Genomic DNA, 22138 nt, shown 5'->3' with positions numbered 1-22138 from the left:
AATATGTAGCCCAGGCTGCACCCCATGAATGGTTCAAGTCAGGGTGTGGTAATTCTTTATAGTTAGGATGGGTGCTACAAACCTAGCAGCAGTATGGTAGCACCTTTCCTGTGAGAAGGGAGACCCACGTCACACTTGGTCTGAAAGCTGGTGCCTGAGCAAAGATCCTGGTTGGTGTTCCTCTGTGCACCACAAGCTTCAGAGAGTAGGGTGCCTGTCTCCATTCCAAAATAAGATCCATGGTATCTCAGCTTTGTCTCCTGGCTGGAAATGACCCTGTCATACAGAGAAAGAAAGTGTCTCATGCCTTAGGCAGGAGAATAGTCCCTTGTGCTTGGGAGGGAGGGGTGTTCTTTGATGTTTGATTTTGTGGACTGGTGGAAACCTTTGGAAGCCACTGTTATTAGTTCTAGACACAAAGCCGGGTGGCCTGAGAGAGTGGCCCCATGCTTGCTGTTTTATGGGGATTTAGGACCAGCCAAGCTCCAGGGGCTAGAGCTGAAAACACGGGCTTCTGCGTGTTTATTTTAGTTGAATGGATACAGCTGTTGTTTCAAAACAACAACTTGGTTTTTGGTCTCTGTACTAGGTCTGTGGTTCAAGGTAGACCTTTCTAAATGGGAGTGGGACAGCCAGTCAACGCAGGTAAATTCTCACAAGTTGTGTGCTGGGCTCACCTTTATTACCAGGTTTCCCCTTGTGTGTCTTATTCCTAGGTTCTGTTCAGTAGTAGAGGCTTTATCTGCTCAACACCAGTCCACTTACCTGCCATAGCTGCCCTTTTGAGCTTGTGACCGCTGTGGTGTTGGGAATGTGTTCGGTGCTGCTATTGCATAGTGACAGTTAAACTGTTTTTGTTTGTTTCACAAGCCACCTGTTTCCTGTTTCTTAGAACTTGGGTTATAGATGCTTGTGAGCTGCTGGGTGGGTGCTGGGAACCAAACATGGGTCCTCTGGGAGAGCAGCAGTTCTTAACTACAAGGCCATCCTTAGGCAACCCTCTCCCACTCCACACACTCCCCCCTTCCCCCACTTTTTTCCTACAGGGCCTAATGTAGCCCCAGCTGGTGTTGGTATGTATACCAGGCTGGCCTCTGCTCCTTGAATTCTGGAATCAGGCAGGTGCCACCACACCCCGCTTGGTTTGTGTCCTCACTGTGCCTTAGTAGATAAGAGTGCATCTTCTCACATGGCTTAGGAAAAGTAAAGTTTTTTGGTGAAATTTTAACAGATACGTCAGTGCCTCCAAAGTAGGGACCCCTGAGGATGGGCTAGACCAGCCTCTGCAGGTCAGCAGTGCAGCCTGCAGCACTGGCTAATGCCAATGCTATCTTGTTGGTTCCAGAGCCCTGGTGAGAGTGGGCAGAGCAGGAGCCAGAAGTGCTGCTTTGGGGAGAGGGGCAGGGAGGTTTGTCCCAGCCTGGTTGCCCTTTATGGCTTCCTTGAGGTCTCAAGATGGAGAGTTGGTGTAGGTACCACCCAAAGGTAGTGCTATCCCAGCAGTCTAACCTGGTGGGATGATGGAGGCTCTAAGAAGTTTACTTTCAAAGTCCAGGTTTGGGCCTTGCTGCTCTGAGCTCTTAACCAGTGGGCCTGTGCTTCAGTTTCTTTGGGGAAGGGAGTACCCACCCTCCTGCCCTATCCAGTCCTTGAGTATACCAGAGTCTGTGAGGGAGGAGCTCCTCCAGCCGTGCAAAAGACAAGGCCATGCCCAGTTAGTGAACACGGACTTAAGCTGAGGCTGGGAGTGAACAGTATAAGAGTCCCACTGCCTGCTGTCTCCTGGACCACAGCCGGCTGTTTAGACATCTCTGTTGATGTGCATAAGATGTTCAGAGCTGGATGCTCCCACTTGGAGGAAGAGCAGGCCCTGGGCCAGGAAAGTACTAGGATGTGCCTGGCTGCAAAGGGTCTGAACAAAGGATAAGGGCAGAGCTTTCTGTGTACACAGACTTGCCCACCTCTGACAGGCTCCCATTAGGGTTACCCAGAGTGGCCCATGCAGAGCTCCTTAGGCATGGACATTGACTTCCCCCTAGGGCTCTGGACTCTGGGCCAGGGTTGAGGCTGTTTATCTAGATAGGCAGATGTCACCCCTAGCTCAAGGCTAAAGTATTGTTGGGCTCCCTTTGTGAGTTGCAGTTGCATTGGGACACTATACAGCAGGGCCTGGGCCAGACATGTGCCTCCTTATGCTCATATGAGCTCACAGGAACTGCAGTAAGGAGACACAAACCCTGTATGGTTCTAAGCTAGGCCCTCTGCACATACCTTATGGTTGTATAGCTTCATGTTCTTCTGGGACTAAGAACAATGGGAGTAGAGGGTATCTGAACTCCTTTGCCTATGCTCGGGACCCTTTTCCTCCTGCTGGGTTGCCACATCCACCCATGATGCAAGAGCTTATATCAAGTTATTGTATCTTGTTAGGCTATGTTCAATAGATATCCCTGGGAGGCCTGATTTTGTTTATTTAATTTTATTTTCTGAAGGGAAACAGGAGGAGTTGATCTGGGGGAGAGGAGAAGTGGTGGTGGGGGACTAGGGGAGTGGGGGATAGAAAACTGCTGTAGGGATATAATGTATGAGAATAAAAACCAATTAATATACCCAAAACTTTTATTGATACCAAAGGCATGTATCTGCATTGTGTGCAGCAAGCATTGGACACACAGAACCCGATTCTCAAGGAACCTGCCTCTTAGAAGGGAAGACAAAATAATTGCAATTAGTAAGGTAGCATCTAAAACTGTTAGCTTCTCCACAGCAACACTGTTCTCGTCACTCAGATGCAGTTCCTCTTTGTGTGCTATACTGTCTTCCTAATGAGACTTACCCAATGGGGAAACTCACTCAACTTAAAAAGGTCCTTTTGAGGGCATTGTGGTGTGACACTGTGGGGCCTAAAATGAGGGGTCAGAAGGGCGGGGTGAGAGCATGGTGGGGCTGAGCACAGCCTGGGGGTTCTGGCAAATGCAGGCCAGTCACATCCTCTCAGGAATCTGTCCTGAAACCCCCTAAGAGATGCCCTGCAGCTTGGGGTACATGCGGTGGTAGAGTGAGAGGGACTTGGGGGATGGGTCATGTCTCAGTCTTCTTTCTGTCCATTGCAGGTCTGTCTTGTCACTGCCCGGTGAAGCTACCCTCAGTTGGTGTGGCAGATGTGTAGCTGGGTTGGTGTTAGTTCTGTGTTTGTTAGTAAATGCTAGCCCTCACTGTGGTCTCTGTCTCTGCCCTTCTGTTTTTCTGCACTGAGCACTTAAGCTTGCTGTTCCTCTCTGTCTGTCACTGCCCATCTGTAGATGTGTGTTACCGAGACAGCCTGGAACCTGCCGCAAACACATACCATTACCCAGGCTCCCAGCCCCCACAACAGAATGGCTCCCCGGCCCAGCTGCCCCTCAGGCTGCAGCACCCAAGACAGCATTTTGAGCTATGATTCCAAATAGTTAGGATCAGAAAAACCAAAGGCTTCCTGCTGATTTTGTATGCCTTGAACATCTTGTTGCTGTTTAAACTCTGGCTCTTCCTGGGCTGGGACAGACCCTGACCATTGGGGACCAGTGTCTCATGAGAGCCCTGAAGGCCAGCGGGAGACAGGAATACTGCAAAAGAAGGTCTTCCAGGCCTGGAGATGACGGCAATGGAAGCTATGGAGAATTCCAGGTGTGCATGTGGCCTTTATTGATCTGGTGACTGTTATCTCAGCGCACAAATCCTTGTGGCCCAAGTGCCAGTCCCAGAGTCGGGCATCTCTAAAAGCTAGCAAAGACTGGGCTGGAATTATCTGCCTATACCTGTGGGAGGAGCAACCCCCCCCCCACACACACACACTGAGACTGAAAATGTGTTTACATGCTGCAGATAGACAAGAGAGTAAACATCCTGATCCACATGTGGGGCAAGTGACTTTCCCCAAAGTGCCTCAGAAGTGGCAGCTCTTCCAGCATGGACTTGAAGGCTGTTTAGTCCCATCTAGATGAACACCAGCTTTCTTGTTTATCTTGGCTCAGCAGCCAGCCAGGCAGGTGGCTGAGTAGGGAGATAGATGTGAGTATAGACTCAGCCCCCTCCTGCTGCAGAGTGATGGCCACTGACAGACCCTAGCCTAGGTAAGTCCTGGCCACCCAAGCTCCATGTAAACCACCTGCTTTCTACCCAAGCCCCAAAACGTCTTCCCTGCGTCCTTACAGCCAACTCTGTCCCAGTACACCTCACCAGGACTCATGCACGCTCTGTGAGCAAGGTTCCAACAGGTATGGTGTGGTGGTAGGAAGGCTGGATTTGCAGGCAGGTTATGGGAAGGGGGGACTTAGGTGCTATTCTCAGGCAAGCTACAGCAAGCAGCTGCCTTGACCCTTATCTCCTGCTCACCTGACTTTCCGTCTGCTCTGGCTGAGGAAGAGTGGGCCCTTTGGTCCAACCCTTCACCCCAACAGGACACTCAAGAAGCACCCAAAAGTGGGAAGTTCACACAGTCACATCAGGGGCATCTTCCTCCCAAGTGTGGGGTAAAGTTCCAGGGATTTGGGGCCTTAGGTGAGTTGTGCCTACCTCTGGGACATGCTGGGCCATATGGGGAAGCTGATGGACAGCTTGCCAAGGGATCCTCTGGGGATTACATCCACACATACCCTGGGGCAGCTGCCTAGGCTACCGCAGCCACAGAGGATTTTCTTACTGTTTTAGGAAGGCCATGCTGGCCATGCATTGGGAGCTAGTCTGTGAAGTCTGGGGTGAGGAATACATGAGGCAATTCTAACCCTAAAACAGGTGAGCCTCAGCTGTTTCCACACCCACTGTCCCAGAGCCATCACGGGCTGCCTTGTTCCATGCAAGCCTGCAGGATGTATCCATTTTAATAGAAGGTTCCAGTTCTGATCATACAAACCATAAACAAGAATGAAGTCAGCTGCCTGGAGCAATCCCTGGAGACCTGAGGCATGGTCAGGGCCCAGCGCTAATTGTGCTTCTCAGATCAGGAATTTAGAGACAAGACTTTGAGTGTGAAATGGTCCATGGAGACACATCATCTGCAAGGTCTGTGTCCCCCAAAGGCCATGGCTGGGGAAGCTCAAGTGTGACAGCTACAACCATCTGACTTGCATAGCCACAGCCTCAGGACTTCTTGAGAATCCACTGTAGTACCCCCTCCCCCAGCAGGGGGCTGTAGAGCTCAGGCTCAGGGTAGGGTCTCCTGACTAGGTTTCTACTAAGCCCCTCTGTTTTTCTTCTCTTAAAGAACACGGCACCTTTATTGGTTGGCCCCTGGTTCTGGGGAGAGGCAACCATAGGTCCTGGTGTAGTCCCAGAGCCATGTAGAAACTGATCAGAACAGCATGTTGAATGGCTAGAGAACACAGCTGGCTTCTATGCAGGTCTCCCCAGTCCCCTCCGGAACTCTCCAGTTCCAGGTTGTTCCTTTTCCCATGCACCTCAGCATCCCTTCAGAAATTGCTGAGTGAAGCCATGCAAGATGGTGGGATCCAGGGTAGTGTCCAGTTCTGGTTCTGTCTGCTTGCCTCACACTCTAGCCAGACCCCCAGTCACGAGTTGTGGTGCAGCTATGTAAAGAGATGCAAATCATTCAGATTTGTAAAAATAAGTTAAAAGAATGCCTCATGCCGGTTTCCAGGGTGGTCCAGTGGTCTCACTACTGGCCCCACTGAGAGGATTTCCTTTCTGGGGGCAAGTCTTAGAGCCACTGTATAAAGTCATAATGCAGCCTGCTTGGGCCAGGCCAGCCTGTGACAATGTCCCCTCTATTCTCCTGTCTGCCCTAGCATGGGGCTCAGAGCTGGGTCTCATCCCGGGTCTCAGGATTACAGGATGAGAGTTTGTTGCTGCAGCTGCTTTTCCGACTCTGGGAGCTGCTGGCCACATGGGCCAGGGGGTCGGAACGGATGAGGTACCTGCAGAAGACACCAAGGAAGGCCCTGGAATGGCAAGCCAGATAGGCAGCCACTCCAGCCCTGTGCCAGGTGTGAGCCCTGCCCTCCTCCCCCATGCCTGATGCTGGGATGGCCAGTGCATTGTACTCACACAATATCGTTGGGTTCCAGTCTTGTGTCTGGCGGGGGGTTGATGAGTACATAGGAAAGGGTATTCTGGTGATGATCATTCATCTCGTCTGTAAAGGACATAGCCTAGGCGTCACCACAGCCCCACCCAGTACAGCTCTGCGTGGCCACAGGGGAGCTGGTCACAGACTGATTCTGACACCTGTCCACAGCTCCTGCCACAGGGCTCAGGCATACGAAGAGTAAAGCACTACTCCCACTCACCTGTGCAGCTTGATCTTGAGCCAACCTCAGAAGATATCTCACCAGTGTGTGGGCCAGAGCAGAGTTACCAAGCACACCTGCTTCTTCCAGATCTGTATGGGCAGGTGCATGTGCCCACATGCACTCTTCCCTGTACAACACCTGAGTCCACTTGTGCATAACCATGCATGCCTTCACCTGCATATATAACTGTGTATACTTAAACACACCTGTGTACACCTATATATCTACTCTTGCAAGAACCTGTGCATACCCTATATACATGCACCTACACATATACATGTGTGTACCCATAAACACTACTGAATGGTCACCTGCACATATGGGACACACCCACATGCCTATAATACCCACATGCACAGCCATCTCTCTCTCACAAACACACACACATACACACACACTCTATCTACCTCACACCTACATAACTATATAAGCTGCTCAGGCCTTCTTATCACGTTCCCTGAAGTGCCCTGCAGGAGCCCCCATCCCTGGGGACTGGAAAGGCCACCTCTTTTCCCTATATTTTGGACTCATTGATCAGAAAACAGGGTCATTCCCTCCTGCTTGTGGCTCTGCTGCTGCTCCTAGCCCCCAGGGTAACCACGGACTATGACCCATGGGAATGTGGACAGTCCGGAGAAGCAGCCTGGTATCTCATTCGTGCCTGTGCTTGGCAGGCACGGCAGTATGGCTACATATAGTCCTGGTAATGGCCGTCAACTTGATGACCTTAGCTTACCTACCTCATATTTAAAAGTAGCTCTAGACTCAGTAGGCATTCAATAGGCATACAAAATGAAGGTGACCTGAGACAGAGCATATTCGACCTGGTCCCTCCCATTTCTCTCTGTCCTTTGGTCATGCTGGACATAGCCCTAAGAAAGAGACTGACCCCTCTGTGAAACAAGAATCTGCCAGCAGCCAACTGAGCCACAGAAGGGCATGCCTCAGCTCTCGGAACCATAGCTCCAGCAGCCTCAGCTCTCGGAACCATAGCTCCAGGATGAAGGAATATGGCACAAAATACTTCTGAGAAATGGTGAAGGGGCACAGGCTGGGCCTCAGGACTAGTGGATGGCTATACCTCAGCCAGGCTGTACCTGGGGTAGTTGAAATGGAGCCAACATCTCTGTGTACTTCTGCAGGGTAGAAAGGCCTGGGGGCCTGCCCTCCATATATGAGGGCTGTTCTGTCCCATGAACATCAGTTTTTGCTTTTCCCCCCAATCCTACAGTCGAGATCCCCATGGTATGATGCATGCTGGGTTTCAAGTGGGAGGTGTGTGAATCTGGGACCAAATCCCTCATACAGTGGCGTGGGTAATGCAGGGACAGCAGGGTTTGTGCAGAGGCAAGGGTATTCAGGTATGTATACAACATTCCAGCCACAGCCACTGATTTGTCTGTCAGGGCCACCATACAGTCATCTTGGAGGTGGGGCTAAAAGCCCTGACTGAGAGAAGCTACTGGATCCTCCCTCCTCAGGGCTGGGCCCAGGGCTATGATTTTCCACCAACCAGCGTCAGATCTTGGAATGTCTGAGACTAGCAAAGCCCAGGGTGGGACTAGGCCTGGCTCAGTGTTGAGTTGAGGGGGCCAGGCCAAATTCCAGCTGTAGTGCAGGGAAGGGGCTGTGGTCAGTCTTGTGGTACTGACTCCAACTGCTTGGCCAGGAAGGCCAGCTAACTGCCCTGAAGTGGCCTCAGCAGCTCCTATGTTTGGTAAAGGTGGACAGCAGGTGCAGGGGTAGGGGTGGGGACAAGACCTGGCTCGAATGCACTTCTAGAATGGAAACTCCCAACAGGTCAGGCCTCTTCAACGGCTGTGTCCCCTCACCTCCTCCCACTTCCTCCAGCCCAGTACTCACTAGATCCAGGCCCTGGGCCTCTATATCCATTTCCCCATGTAGCTAGAGCGTACTAACCTGAGACTCAGCTTACTTATCCCAGAACCAGAGTAACTCCAGGGCCTGTGCCCCTGGGCCCAACCCCTCCTTGGGTGTTGCCCTTTTCTGAACACGGTGTGACATTCTGGCCTGACATCTTGATGCCACTTCATGACGCCCATAGGGTACTGTGAGCTCCTGTTGCCGAGTTCCAGCACATTTTCCCCCCATGAGCACACAGGTGATGCTCAGTGTACACCCAAGAGCATTTCGTGACCCTGCAGGAGCTGCCCAGGTCCTCGCCTGCCCACCTTTGCCTAGGAGCCACACAGGAAGCAGATAGAGCTGGGTGCAGGGTATGCTTGGTTCATGGAAGTCACCAGCCCTAGATCAGAACCCCATGTGCCCGGCAGAGGGCCCAGCTTCCATGAATGCTGTTATGGGTGGCAGAATGAGAAAAACCACAAGCACAGGAGATGCCAACACTTTGCTTCTGTGGCTGCCCACAGCCATCCTTGCAAATACGGACCCAGCTTAACTGTTACCTACTTGAGCTCAGATACCCCTAAAGCTCCTTGACAACCTATATTGAAGGGAGGCACCGAAGGCAGTGGCTTAATCTCTGCTCTGAGCCTCAGGGAGGGATACTCCTTGGAGGAGGTACTCAGTACCATTAAGCACCCAGATGAGAAGTAGATCTCTGTCTCAAGCAGAGACTTCTCTTGAAGCCCCAAGTCTACCTGGCTTGAGTAATACAACTCTGTCTATGCCTTGGCACAGAATGCCAACCCTAAGTTCCATCCTCATGCCTGCCCACTGAGACACACAGGGACTTTGGACATCTCGTAGGACTAGGCAAAGAGACAAGCTGTTGTTGGATGGCCTACTGCCTAGTCAGGACAAAGCTACATGGCAAGGCACATCCTAACAAAACTGGGTGAAGTATTTTGAGTTAAGGCCTGGGACCAGGGTAGGCTCCATCATCTGGGGTCCTACAGCCCTCAGCTAGAACAAACCAAGGAGGAAGGCAGAAGGCTTGAGAACCCTCTGTGGACACACAAAGCCCTCTCATCTCTTCTGGTCACTGCCTGGCCCAGTCAAGGTGGCAAAGGGTTGGCACATCCCCTGTGTGGTGGCCAGTATCCACTGGAGCAGAATTACCTTGCAAATATCCCAGGTTTACCCGATTCATCACATCACTGGCTGTTAAATTTGCTACGTCCTCTATGGAACACATAGGAGAGGCACAGACAGAAACAGAGAGAGAGACAGGTCAGCAAGCAGTGGCGGGGTGGGCACGCTGGCACAGCAGAATGGGTTCAGGGCAGTGGCCAGCTGCACGCAGACACCATCCACGCTGGTAGAGTGGTGGCCAGCACTAGTCACCTCAGAAGCAAGTCAGTTGCCAAAGGGAATCTGGGCTTTATCTGGCAAGCTCTGGCAGGGCCAGGGTGGCAGAGGCTAAGTGTACACAGGGCAGGTGGTCATACGGGCTCGACTTTGCATCTGCTAGTACTTGCAAAGGCTCATGAATGCTGGAATCCCCTTAGCCTTGGTGCTTAGTTTCCTGGAAATCACCAGGTTATCCAGGCAGAAGTACTGGGGTGGTCACTAGATCTAGGGCATTGTAGGGACACTCTCCACACTGTACACATGACTGGGGAGGGCTCTGGTGGCCTCAAAACCCTGGTCTCAGTCTTCCCAGGCCTTTCTCCAAGTCTGCCCCTGCCTTGTGAACATGCCCAGAATGCCCAATATGCACTGCTCTCCCTATGCATGTCTCAGCCCCAGTGATCCCCGTGCAGCTCCTTCTACTTAGAGGTGTCTCTAGGGTGACGATGGACGTCAGCAAGCAGGGTGGGCCTTGGCAACAGCTGAGTACTGAGATGCTGAAGGAGTGGGGAGAGGCACAGGCCAGAATAGAGATCCCGGGCCCCTCTGACCTCATCAAGAGGTGACATCTCTAGAGAAGACCTACTCAGAGTCACACAGGTGTTACCCCAAAATGGCACAGGGAGAAGGGAGTTACAAAAATCTGTCCACACAGATGTTCCCCTAGGACTGACTGGAGCAACAGAGCTGTGGCGACTGCCACGGGAAGGACATGGGATGGATGAAGGAATGTGCAGGCTATTCTTGTCCCTGGTGACTACGGCAGGGGTGACCAGGGCAGGGCTGGGCTGTGGCCCTGCCAACCCCCTGCCTTTCACGTCTCTCATGGAATGGGAAGACTGGACTTGGATCCCGGTTGAAGTTGAAGTTGAAGTTGAGCTTTGGGGGAGCTGTCTACTCTTTCTCTAAGTCCCTTACTTTATAGTGGGGAAACTGAGACTCCAGAGTGGTAGAGTCAGTTTGTGGGTCACCCTGAACCTCCATACGTCATGGGTGTGGACACCCCTCTGCCCTTTGCTGAGCAGGCCCAGGGAGGCCATGGTGCAGCTGGAGCCAAACCAGCTGTAGGGGTCAGGCAGATATGAGATGCCCATCAGCTGATCTGCTATGGTCCTACCGGCCCTGCCTTGTTGCCAGCCCTTACCATAGCCGGTGGTGGGCAGCCCCAGGTGCTTCATTCGGTTCTTGACCAGCTCCGAGAGCTCCTGGCGCTCTGAGCGCCGGTACAGGCTGAGCCGCTGCTGGGTGATCCAGTCTGTGGCCACGGGTGCCTTCCCCGCCTGCTTGTTGCTCTTGCGACTCAGCTTGCGGGCCCACTGCAGACTCTTGCGGCACAGTAGTGGGTGCTCTACTGGGTCAGCACTGCCCCCGTGACGGCCGTGGATGCTGCCACTGCCAGATGCAGCCTGTGTGCCCCAGGGCCCCTTGGCCTCCCGAGTGTCCTCGCAGTCCTCCATGTTCACCGAGATCTGAGACTGGGCAGGCAGGAGGGCTATGGCTGGGCCCCCCCTGTGGCATGAGGTGCCAGGAGAGGAGATGGACCCTGGACCCATAGTGTGAACTCCAGCCTTCTCCAGGCCAGAAGAACTGTGGGGTTCCTATGTTCCCATCTGTACACCAGTCTCCTGGCCTCCTGGTCCTGCTCAAAGTCTGGTCCAGGACGGAGCCAGCCTGTCCCCATTTCCCTGGGGACATTGCCTCTCTGGGCTGTCATGTCTAGGGTTGGCCCAGCATGTCCTGACCTTATGCTAGGAACCTTGTCTGTACCATATTTTACTCATGGCCATCCTTGGGAGTCAGCAAACGGAGAGGGGGTGTGGTAGGCTGTGCCTGATTAAGTGGGCATGTGAGATGCTGGAGAAAATGTAGGGGCCCCATTAGACAGTACCTTGTGGAGACTGGGAAGGATAATGAGGGTGTGGGGGTCAGGTCAGATCATATAGGCACCTGCCACTTTGGAGGCTATAGTGTGACCTGCTAATGTACACAGCTGGGCTGGGGTGAGGGGTACAGATGATGGGCTGAAATCCTGGGTGATCTGCCCCCACCTTAGTTCCACACTGTATGAGAGGATGGTAACCGCTAAACGCCACCAACCCTGAACTGCCCAGTGGCCAACAAGCTTCCCAGGGGCCTGATCAAGGTACAGAAGAATTCCACGAAGCAAAGGTAAAGCAGAAATGCCACATGGGGTCCAGGGGTGCTCACCTGGGCTCTGAGGTCATGGGGCTGTAAAGGAAATCAAGGGCTGTGTGGGAGCCTACCCCAGTACACCTTAGCCCCTCCGAGTCCACACAGACCATTCAGGGGGCAGGGTGTGCTTCCCACATCAGGTAGGCTAGCTGTACCAGACTTCGCCCAACGCCCTGCCCAGTCCCCCTGGAGCTCTGGAGTGCTTCCCAAGGTCACCATTCTTCCCAGAGTGGCAGCTGCCCTCAATGGAGGCACATGTTTTAGGCACTGAAACTGCCTGGAAGGAGCCCATGGCAAACATTAGCCACACCCAGCTCCTCAGCGCTGGACCATAAGGATGGAAACTACATGGCACTGGGAAGGTACCTCAGAGGAGAAGACGTGGCACTCGGTCCTGTAGATGCCAATAGGGATCTCAGCACTGGAGGAGCAGAGTTTCTGGAAGAGGCGGCCGTAAGTACGGATCCACAGGTCATCCTCAGTTACCTTCATCTGCAATGAGTGGGAAGCCCTGAGCTAAGAGGGGTTACAACAGTACCCACAGCCCCAGTGCTGCAGGGAGCCACGGAGGGTGCCAGGCCTGTTGTATGGTACCACACACCTGGCCCCCGCACTTACAGCACAGAGGTAGCCGGAGCCTGGTGTAGTGTCAAGGCCCAACAGCAGCCTGGTGATGGTGATCATGTAGTCCTTCACGAAGGACTGTGGGGCGGCAGGGCCACGTGAGGGAGATGCTCCAGCCTCCACACACCCAGAAGCCACCTGCCTGCCATCCCATTACATGAGGTCCCAAAAGGACCAGGACCCAAACCCCCCAGAGTGGTACCAGTGTATCCCTAGGGCACTGAGACCTGCTGCTTCAGCAGGATCAAGTCTCAGGGGCCCCGGGGAAGCCTGTTCAGAGCAGTGGGACCAGATTTCAGTGATAGATCCATTGTGGAATCTAGTCCAGGGATTATGGGACCCTGCCCACCTTTCTCCACATTCCAGCTGACCTGGTAGAGCAGCGTGTCCAACATGCTGATGCTAAACACTCGGCCAGCAGCAAACGGCAGGCGGAACATGAAGGCCAGGTTGGAGCCATTCTCCCGTTCTTGCTGCAAGAAAGGGGTCCTCAGATGACACATAAGATTGTGGGTGGCCATCAGAGTAAAGATGTGTATATAGGATGGTGTATGTGTGGTATATGTATGCATATGTGTGTACATGTATGTGTGGTATGTCCATGATGCATTTTGTGTGCATCAGTGGTTTATGAGCATGTGCGCATGGTATATATACATATGCATGTGTTGTATGTGCATGGTATGTAGTCTACATGGATGTGCATCTGTGCATACACCAGCAGACTTCTGGCCAGCAAGCTTGAATATCCAGCTGTATTCCCCACACACTCTCAGGGCCACAGCCTAGGGAGAGTTTGGGGTTCTGAGAAGAGAGTGTGACCCAGGACCTGCAAAATACATCCTGTATTTGGAACCCAGGGCCTCACACACACTGCCCCAGACAACTCCTGGGTCTTCCTTAGTCAGCCATGCTGGTCCCCTGTAGCACACTGGCCCAGGCTGAACTCGGGAGTCACACAGAACAACAAGCATTGGCAGCTATGACTTTCTCATCCACACCTGGCCTATGCTGTCCTCATCCTAATATATGCTCCCACTGTCCTTACCCCAGTACCTAGCCAGCCCTTGTGTGGATAGCAGGGAGGACCAAGCCACCTTACACAAAGCAACACAGACAGTGACCTGTCTCCGTACCCCTGAAGTTCCTCATATTCCTACTGGGTTTCTGGGTCCTTAGTATGTCTATAACACCTTGCTGAGTCCCTGTGTCCCTGAGTTCCACATCTGGCCCAGTGAATGCCCTCCGTGGGACCTGACACCTCCTACAGAACTCCAGTGTCAGAAGTGCAAGAGTTAGGTACAGCTCTGGCACTGCTGTTCCGCCTGCTGTGTGATCAACACAGGTCTCTCTACTCTCTGATCCCTACTGTAAGAGAACAGAGGCGTTGTCTGGTACCCGGTGGCCTGTAGGTATCTGCTAACGGTTCCTGGCTGATCCCAGAGAGGATTACCACTGACTTGCAGGTGCTCGGGAGTTAGCACCACAGGGAGCACCGTCAGCTGAACCTGCCTCCTCAGCTCCTGCAGGACAGTAGCCAGTAGCCGATGTTCCCACAGCCCTGCCCCCTCCTCTTTGTCCTGTCTCTGGGCTCCTCAATGAAGGATGGCCGTCCAGGAGGAGCCCGCTTACCTTTTCAAGTTTGGAAAGAGCCAGAGAGTAGCTGTCCTTGGCACGGAACTGCATGAAGCGCATGTTGGAAGGGTGTGTGAGCTCCGTGGTAATGCTGAGACTGGGGAAAAGCCTGAGGGAAGAATGATTGTTGGGGTTGTCATCCACTCAGGGCTGAGAGCCTGAGTGGGTCCCAGGGCTGTGGTCAGGAATGTGTGGTATCCCAGATGGATCCCAGGGCTGTGTGGGGTCCGTGGTGGATCTTATGGCTGTGGTCAGGGCTGTGGGGTCTGTGGTGGATCCAGTGGTCATGACTGGGTGGCCTCTTGTGGGTCCCATCATTACAGCTATGGGGTTGGTCTCTGATAGATTTTGGGGTCAAGCCTGTGGGGTCTGTGGTGGGTCCTATAGTCATAGTCTCTTGTGGGCCCTGTGGTGAGGTCTGTAAACTCTGATGGGCCCTACAGTCATAGCTGTGGGGTCTCTTGTAGGGGCCACAATTTGGTGTGTTCTGTGGTCCTCACCATGAGGCCTTGCTCCCATGGGTCGGGTGCTCACCGGAACATGGTCTGCACATTGACAATGGTCTTGGCATCCGCCATGTAGTCCTCTTCGGCACTCATGGTACTCTCCTTGTCCACCACTACCAGGTTGTCAGCATAGATGATGCCGCACTGCAGCAGGCTGTCCAGGCTGCACAGGGCAAGCAACATGGCCGTAGGATCGGCCTCAATGCCCTCAGCACCCCTTCCTCTGGATGGGCACCAGTTGCTCGTTTGAGGCAGTTGGGGAGGGGCAGAGCCCTGGCCATGCTGTCCTCAGCTTACTTGTCCACGGACCCCTCCATGTAGTAGACCATGGGGAAGCAGCAGATGGCCTCCAGGAAGTGGTGGTCAGGCCTGTGGGGACAGCAGGGCCTGGAGGTGCCATCTGTCCTGTGGCTTATCCTCCCCACACTGTGTTGGGGCCCCCAAAATATGGGACTGAATGGAGGTTACGGTCAAAGGATCTGCCACTATTCAGCTCAGGAAACCTAGGCCTTGGGCTTGATGAGGCTAGATAGCCAAGGCTGGACCATAGGCTCTGGCTGCCAGGCTTCTGGGGTCCTTGGATGAAAGGGGCTGTAGTTTTGGGGATCCCTGTGGTCCTGCCATCTGGGACTCTCAGTTGTGGAGACATAAGGTAAAGAGGTTACAGGAGAAACTAGAGGGGGATGCTGCCGAAGGAAGGCATGGTCACAGAAGACAACAGGGGACAGCCACACACACACAGGGACACACACAGGGACACACACACACAGGGACACACACGCACAGGCACACACACACACAGGCACACACACACAGTCACACACACACACACACACACACACACACACACACACACACACACACGTGAGGCAGCATGAGGCCTGCACCCGGCCTCACTTGTTGTCAAGCAGCAACACAATGGGGTTGAGCTCCCGGCGGGACCGGTAGTAGGCACGCAGAGGCACAATGAAGTTGTAGAGCCCGTTGCCTGCCGTCTCAGCAGAGACAATAATCAGCTTGTTCTTGAACCCGTAGGCCTTGGCATCCTCATAGCTGTTGTGTTTGCAGCCCTAGGATGTGGAGGAACCCAGGCTGGACACCCTGGCTGTTGGAGAAGCCAGTGGGCCAACAACAACAGGGCCATGCAGTGTGTAGCACGTGGGAGCCCTGGGGAGATACGGGGCCACCAGCCACCAGGGCTCAACCTGCTGGCAGCCACTAAAGTCAATGCCCCACAAAGCTTGGTGGAAGCCAGCCAATGCACCACTTAGCTACAGAAATAGAGGGCCAAGTCATTGTGCACAGGTGTGTGTGCAAGTGTGTGTTCACACACATTCATTTCCTAGCTCTGCCCACCAGAGCCCCGATGCAAGGCTACAGGCAGCAGATGAGTCCTAAAGCCCCAACCCCAAATGGAGTCAGACCTCAGTTGGAGGTGCCTGATCCCAGTCTACAGCTTGGCGTGTGCAGGGAAGAAGTGCAAGAGGCTGGCAGGCATCAGAGGCTTCAGATACCAAACAACAAGAAACAGAGTGTGTGCCTCCACCGTGTGAATGCAACACATTTTCCTCTTGGTAACATGCTGAGCACTACTGGAGGGGCCTAGAACTAAGACGGTGACTCAGAGTCGGGCAGGTCAGAAGCTATCCCGCCCTATGTCTGCAGTCACTGAACCATAGAGGAAGGTGGACGGTGGAGAAGGACAGACATGTGCCGCCTTAAGGAATGACATGCACCCCGAGCAGAATCTGGCTCTGCCTCCTCTACAGTGGGCTTCTATGAGGAGGAGAGATGGTCTGCACCGTCTGGAAACACACAGGTGTTTGGGTGAGGGACACAACAGTCCTAATTGGCTTTCATCCTGTTCAGAAAAGGCTGCTATGAGTCAGAGCAGGCAGGCAGAGAGCAGGCAGGCAAGGGTAAGACAGCGAGGGGGCTGCTCCTGTACCATTTTGCAGTACAACGAAAGTACAGTGTCGCCAAAGTGAGATGTCAGACGGCCACAGCTGAGTGGTCTTACCTTGTCTAGCCGCAGGCAGCAAAAGGGGGCTTTCACCGGCAGGAGGTGGCATAAAGTCGGGGAGCTGCCAATGTAGGGTGAGTTGGGGGGGTAGCCCTTCACATACCTGGATGAAGACAGAGAACACCACAGCATGGCGTGACACCGTGGGGGCCCGGCCGCTTCAAAGCTGCACGTCACACAGACTATCACAGACTTACCCCATACTAGCAAAGACGGCGTACTGTCCCCCAACTCCTGACATCTGCCTGGGACAGCCAGGGACCTGTCCCTGCTTCCCAGGCCAGGGCTGGGACTGGTACATTGGCCCTTACCAAGGCCCTAGAGTGGCTCAGGCGGTGGGGGGGTGTGGGGTGTGTGCAGAGGAGACATTTGTTGCTGCTTCCTCTATAGGATCCAAGCTGGGCTGGGAGTGTCGCTGCCCACCAGGAAGTCTCCTAACAGTCAGCCCTCCAACTACTTAGATGGGACAGGAGGGGAGCCTTGCATTCCTTGAGAAAAATTCTACACAAAATATACTCAGTGCAGATATTTACACACATACATAACAGACACATGTGTGCACACATGCATGCATGAACACACACAACATGGTTGCACACATGTATGTGCACACAAACAGGCATACGCAAACAATACCCACCTCTACACATTTACACATCTATATACATATATTCTCTCACTTCTTCCCTCCCTCATTCCCTCCCTTCCTCTCCTCTCCTCTCCTCTCCTCTCCTCTCCTCTCCTCTCCTCTCCTCTCCTCTCCTCTCCTCTCCTCTCCTCTCCTCTCCTCTCCTCTCCTCTCCTCTCTCTCTCTGATGCCTATGGCACCCCAGGTGACAGACAGATACTCAGGCCTGTGCTTCCAGTGGGCTAGCCTCTCAGCAGCTTTTCTCGTCCTCCCTACCCTACAGTACCCAGTACACACCATGCCATGCTTGAACACTGAGCCCGGGCCACAGCTCTCCAGCTGTTTCCTCATGCCCTAAGGGACACAGCCACAGGGACCCACATATGTTCTTGCAGGATATGGGACCCCTACAAATGAACCCTTGACCTCAGGGCAGCTCCCAATAGGAGGATGCCCTGTCTGAGGTCAAGGTAGCTAAACTGTTGAGGACTTACTGAAGTCCCTCTCCATCTCAAACAGGAACATTTGGCCTCGGACCCCCCAAGCCAGGATGGCTAACTTGGGGGTAGTCTTGTAGTCTCTGGTTCTGGATAAAGTCTTGCCAAATCATCTGCTGGTGACCTCTACAGACCCTGCCCCAAGAACATCCACCTGAAGTGAGGTGGGTCACACCCGCAGTGCCAAGAGGAGCCCAAGCAGCTGACGAGTGAGCCCAGAGATGTCTGCAGTCGGTGCCTGGCTCTGCACCAGCCGAGGGCAGACAGCTCAGCCGCTGAGCAGGCACCCACTCTGCTTATGCACCCCACTGTGTGGTCTGTGAGCCCCATTATCTATAACTCCAGCCTAGCAACCCCTGTCAGAATGCTCTCAAGTGCTCCCCAGGATGGGGTGACGTAGAGGGCCTTTGCTCTGCTTCCCTGTGCGTTTGGCCCCTACTCCAAAAACCCCATTTGTGAAGCAGGGATTGCCATAGATGGCGTATACCCACACCGGGACCTCTCCCTCCCATGGAGAAAGTTCCACTCAGCACTCACTCAACCACAGAGAGCCCCTCGTCGTCTGAGGGCGTCACCTCATCCTCTGACTGGTCACTTAGCAGGTCGCAGGGCAACAGGGCTGAGCTGTCTGCCAACTCCAGAACTGGTGCGATGCTGGGGCGCCGACTACCGGAGCCGTTCTCGGTGGGCAGAGTCAGCGTGCCGCCGCCCCCACCACTGCCACCCTGGGAGGGCCGGCAATCTGTGTTCTGCAGGTCCATGGCCACTGTCCCTGGACAGAGGGGTTGAACCTGACCAGTAGCTCTTCCCACCCCACTCTCTAGGCCAGCTGTTCGGTCCTAGGAATGTCAGCACATTCTGAGTCTCAGTTTCCTCTTCAGGACAAGGAGCCTCCCTGAGTGGTGGTTATGTTGAGTAGACCCCACAGGGCCCCATCCAAACTGATTGTTGTGACTGATGCTGACCTGATGGCGGGGGTCCTTGGGACTCATGGGAAACTGGTTGATCTGCTTTAAGGGTGAAGCTAGGGACGGTGGCCACACGGTAACCCAGGAGCAGCAAGGCCACTTTGACCTGCTGGCCTCTGTTGTTCCCACTTCAGCCCAGGGCTGCCAGGTTGGGGTTGGTGGTTGGCTCTGTGGGCCAGGCCTGAGGGGTGGGGTGGATGGGCTTCCTGAGTTACTTTTGTCTCCTTAGAAGGCATGGGGTGAGCAGATAGCAGGGGATGGCCAGAGGCTGGCATGGGGAGCAGCGTCAGCCCCAAGCTCTTCCTCAGACCTGGCCGCCAGAGAAAGCAGCTACTGCAGGAGCAGCAACTTCAGTCTGACAGCTGCTGCCACATACCATTGAGAATGTGTACCAGAGTCAAAGCATATGGTCCCTAGAGACCACTTAGGCTGGACACACAATAGGTGCTTATTGATATCAACTTGCCTTGTAGGTCATAGCTTGAACCTAGCACCACAGATCGCCTGTGGGACCTGAGACTCTTTCCTGTTTCCCACTGCCCCCTGGAGGACTGGCAGAAGATGACACATGCCACGGGTTCCTTCTGAGTGTTGGCCCAATCCTGTTCAGGAAGTCACTTGAACCAGTTTTGGGAAGATAGCAGTTCCAGGGACGAACCATGACTAACTCAATGGATCCCGGGGCCTTCATCTAGTTAGGGGATGCCTGGCTGAGACCCCAGGGGCCTCTGCTTAGTACTTCATTTACCACAGTACCCTGACAGGCTCTCAGTTATCCAGGTAACTGATGCTCACCAAAACTCTAATAGGTGGGGTACCACAATTGGACAGATGTAAAACCCAAGGCCCGGAGAGGCTCACACTGCCCAAGAAGAGCTGGGTCTCAGGGGTCCTGCTCAGTGGCAGGTGGGGTGTGGTGCGCCCTTGGAAGCCACCCATCTTCCACCTGCATGCTGCACCAGCTCACCCATAGAGGCTATGATGCTATGCACCGGGAGCCGGGAGGGCCCTTCGTAAAGTGCCTGCCCTGCAAGACCCCGCCTCTTCTGCTTCTCCTCCTGCTTGAAGATGAAAGCTGAGTTCTCCTCCTTGGTAATATTGATATAGAAGCAGGTGTCCGAGGCGGCCAGGATGTGCCGTGGCCCTGGGTTCAGCAGGATGCTCTTGTTCTCCTCACGCTTCAGCCCAATGAGGCACACCCCATACCTGAGCAGACATGGAACTTCAGCACCACTCCTGGCACCCCGGGGCTCAGGCTGTCCTCCTGAGCTACTCAGCCTCCTCCCAGGGACCACACCTGGACTTCTTGGACAAGCCCTCCCCTCAGGTGTTGGGGGATCCCAGGTCAGCCTTAAAAGCTTCAGAGAAGAGTGACTTTGCGGCAGGTTCTTACATGAACCCTCGTCCTGGGATGTCCTGGCCATCCTCACCAGGTATGCAGAGCCAGGTTAGCCTGCCCTTAGCTGAGACGCTGTGACCTCCTGCCCAGGGCCCCCACTCATGTTGACCTGGCCCTGGGTGAGGAGGATGAGTAGCCCAATGGTGGCAGGAACAGCGGGGTCCAACCCTACAGGCGACCCTGAGCCCCACGTACTTCTTGTGTGCGTGGAAGGCTGCGTAGGTGAAGCTCTTGCCCTCGTACTCCCGGAAGAATTTACTTTCACCCATGCGAATGTGGTACACCTCGTTGCCCGAGCAGCGTCCATACATGCGCTGCCACTGCTCTGGAGACTCCTGTCCTTCCCTACCAGAGGAGCAGGGTGAGGGGCCTGTCGCCCGCAGCCAGGCCTGCCCTCTCACCCAATTGGTAAATACACCCTGCATCTCCTTAGACCCCTTCCTGTGCCAGACCTCTGCCCATTACATGCCCTCCACCTCCAGGGAGCCCGCCCTGCCTTGTGGGGTTGATCGGGATGACCAGGGCGTGGTAGTCGGTCTGGCACAGGGCACTCACTGGCCACGGGACGTGTGCACCAGCAGGGTGATGAGGGTGGAGGTGGCCGGGCAGATGCAGTTCAGGGCCAGCATGGCATACTTGCACTCTTCCTCGCACACCACGTGGTCTGTGGGAACTGCAGGGTCAAGGCCCGCACCCCTGCTGTCTGTGGTCCCTCCCCACAGCACCCATGTCTTTCTGAACATGTGAAGCCAGTCCTGCTAGTATCCCCTGGAAACCCAGTCTGAATAGCCAACCCTGCTCAGCATCAGCTTGATCCCTCAGTGAGCACCTGCATTTCTGGGATCACTCCAGCTCTACCCAGACGGGCTGTCCCCCAGATGCCCATCATGACCCCTGTCTCTAAAGGCTCTGGTCAATGTTCCCTCACCACCTCTGGCTCCTGATCTCAGTCCTTGGCCCCAGGTGGAGACCAGATCATCTGTCAAGGCTGCTCCCCAGTAGTTCCCCATTTTCTGATGCAGAGAGCTAGAGGGAATGTTGTCCCAAGGACAAGCCCTCGGTGAGCATATGAGAGGGGTACTCTGCTCCCACCCCTGCAGCCTGCATACCCATGATGCCACAGGGCCCCAAACACACCAGCAAATTTGACGTGAAACTTGTTCTCAGGCTTGAGGATCTGGACATAGAGGGGGCAGTTGGGGGCAAAGTCCTTCACAGCCCAGGCTCGAAGGATAGTCTGGTGATCCTGGGGGAGGTGTGGTTGGTGTTAGAGGCCTACTGCTAAGGGCAGGCAGGCAGCAGAGGTTGGGGGAGTCTGCCTGAACTCACCGCAGCTGTGCGGTCCACCTCATTCCTGCTGCTGAGGATAAAGCAGGCCTCTCCGTTGTCCATCCTGCAGAGCAGCAGCTGCTGAGTGTGGCTAAGGACCCAGAGGCCTCCCCAGGAGGGCAGGAGAGGCCGGGCATGTAAGGGGTGAGGAAGGATGGCCAGGCAGGGGCCTTGTCAAGACAGCCAGGCCTGGCCCAGCACATCGTAGCATCAAATCCTGCAGTGCAGCCCAGGCCTTCCAACCTCCCCAGATTCTTCCGACATATTCTGAGCAGGTCAGGATGCTAGGACATCCACTTCAGAGTCCAAGCTAAGATGCTGAACAATGCTCATGGACCAAGCCTGTCCTGGAGACACCAACTGGCCAGTGGAAACCACTCAGGGTTTCCAAGCTGTGGCATACTGGTACCTGAGAGGGGTCTTTGAGCCACACACTGTCACACCCATCCACACTCTGGTCTCTGCCTGTAGCTCTCAGAGGCTTAGAGTCACAAAGAATGGGTCTACTTGTGTCATTGGTGGGAATTACCTAGGCCCTAGGGCAGCTAGCCTTACATAGGGCACTGCCCAGCATATGGAGCCATGTCCTGGGCTTTCATTAACTCTGCTCTGTAACATAGAATCTGTCCTTTCCTCTGCCTGCCTGACGACTCAGCAGCTTGGACTTGGGTGGTCATTTCTGGCTCCTTCCAGGTTCCCAGGAGACCAGTTGCAGAAACAGCTAGGCCTGCCAAGGACCAGTCGGAGAAACCCTTAGCTCACAAGCAGGACAGTGA

General features: G+C 54.3%; 1 protein-coding gene across 10 annotated transcripts in view; it reads right to left on the bottom strand.

Moving 5' to 3' along the window:
• Positions 1 to 4843: 4843 nt before the first annotated feature.
• Positions 4844 to 22138, bottom strand: part of Kcnt1 (potassium sodium-activated channel subfamily T member 1) — a 53759-nt gene continuing 36464 nt past the window's right edge. For 6 of the 10 annotated variants that reach the window (XM_076937599.1, XM_076937592.1, XM_076937597.1 and 3 more), the window contains 19 exons: positions 21363 to 21426; positions 21171 to 21279; positions 20589 to 20697; positions 20229 to 20378; positions 19602 to 19840; positions 18204 to 18438; positions 16539 to 16644; positions 15416 to 15588; positions 14816 to 14887; positions 14547 to 14681; positions 14010 to 14121; positions 12749 to 12850; positions 12372 to 12455; positions 12120 to 12245; positions 11769 to 11789; positions 10705 to 11035; positions 9330 to 9392; positions 6043 to 6130; positions 4844 to 5912 (listed from right to left, as the gene is read on the bottom strand). In XM_076937599.1, coding sequence (XP_076793714.1) covers positions 5792 to 5912; positions 6043 to 6130; positions 9330 to 9392; positions 10705 to 11035; positions 11769 to 11789; positions 12120 to 12245; positions 12372 to 12455; positions 12749 to 12850; positions 14010 to 14121; positions 14547 to 14681; positions 14816 to 14887; positions 15416 to 15588; positions 16539 to 16644; positions 18204 to 18438; positions 19602 to 19840; positions 20229 to 20378; positions 20589 to 20697; positions 21171 to 21279; positions 21363 to 21426 — 2440 coding nt within the window. In that variant the 3' untranslated portion in view covers positions 4844 to 5791. Of the gene's footprint in view, positions 5913 to 6042; positions 6131 to 6284; positions 6377 to 9329; positions 9393 to 10704; positions 11036 to 11768; positions 11790 to 12119; positions 12246 to 12371; positions 12456 to 12748; positions 12851 to 14009; positions 14122 to 14546; positions 14682 to 14815; positions 14888 to 15415; positions 15589 to 16538; positions 16645 to 18203; positions 18439 to 19601; positions 19841 to 20228; positions 20379 to 20588; positions 20698 to 21170; positions 21280 to 21362; positions 21427 to 22138 lie in introns of those variants that run through there. The other 4 variants (XM_034506923.2, XM_076937596.1, XM_076937594.1 and 1 more) reach the window with 3 other exon arrangements.

This window comes from Arvicanthis niloticus, chromosome 6, assembly GCF_011762505.2.
Source record: "Arvicanthis niloticus isolate mArvNil1 chromosome 6, mArvNil1.pat.X, whole genome shotgun sequence".
In the NCBI taxonomy this organism is placed as follows: domain Eukaryota; kingdom Metazoa; phylum Chordata; class Mammalia; order Rodentia; family Muridae; genus Arvicanthis; species Arvicanthis niloticus.
The sequence above is the reverse complement of the archived record's forward strand: the minus strand, read 5'-3'. Positions and strand labels throughout refer to the sequence as shown.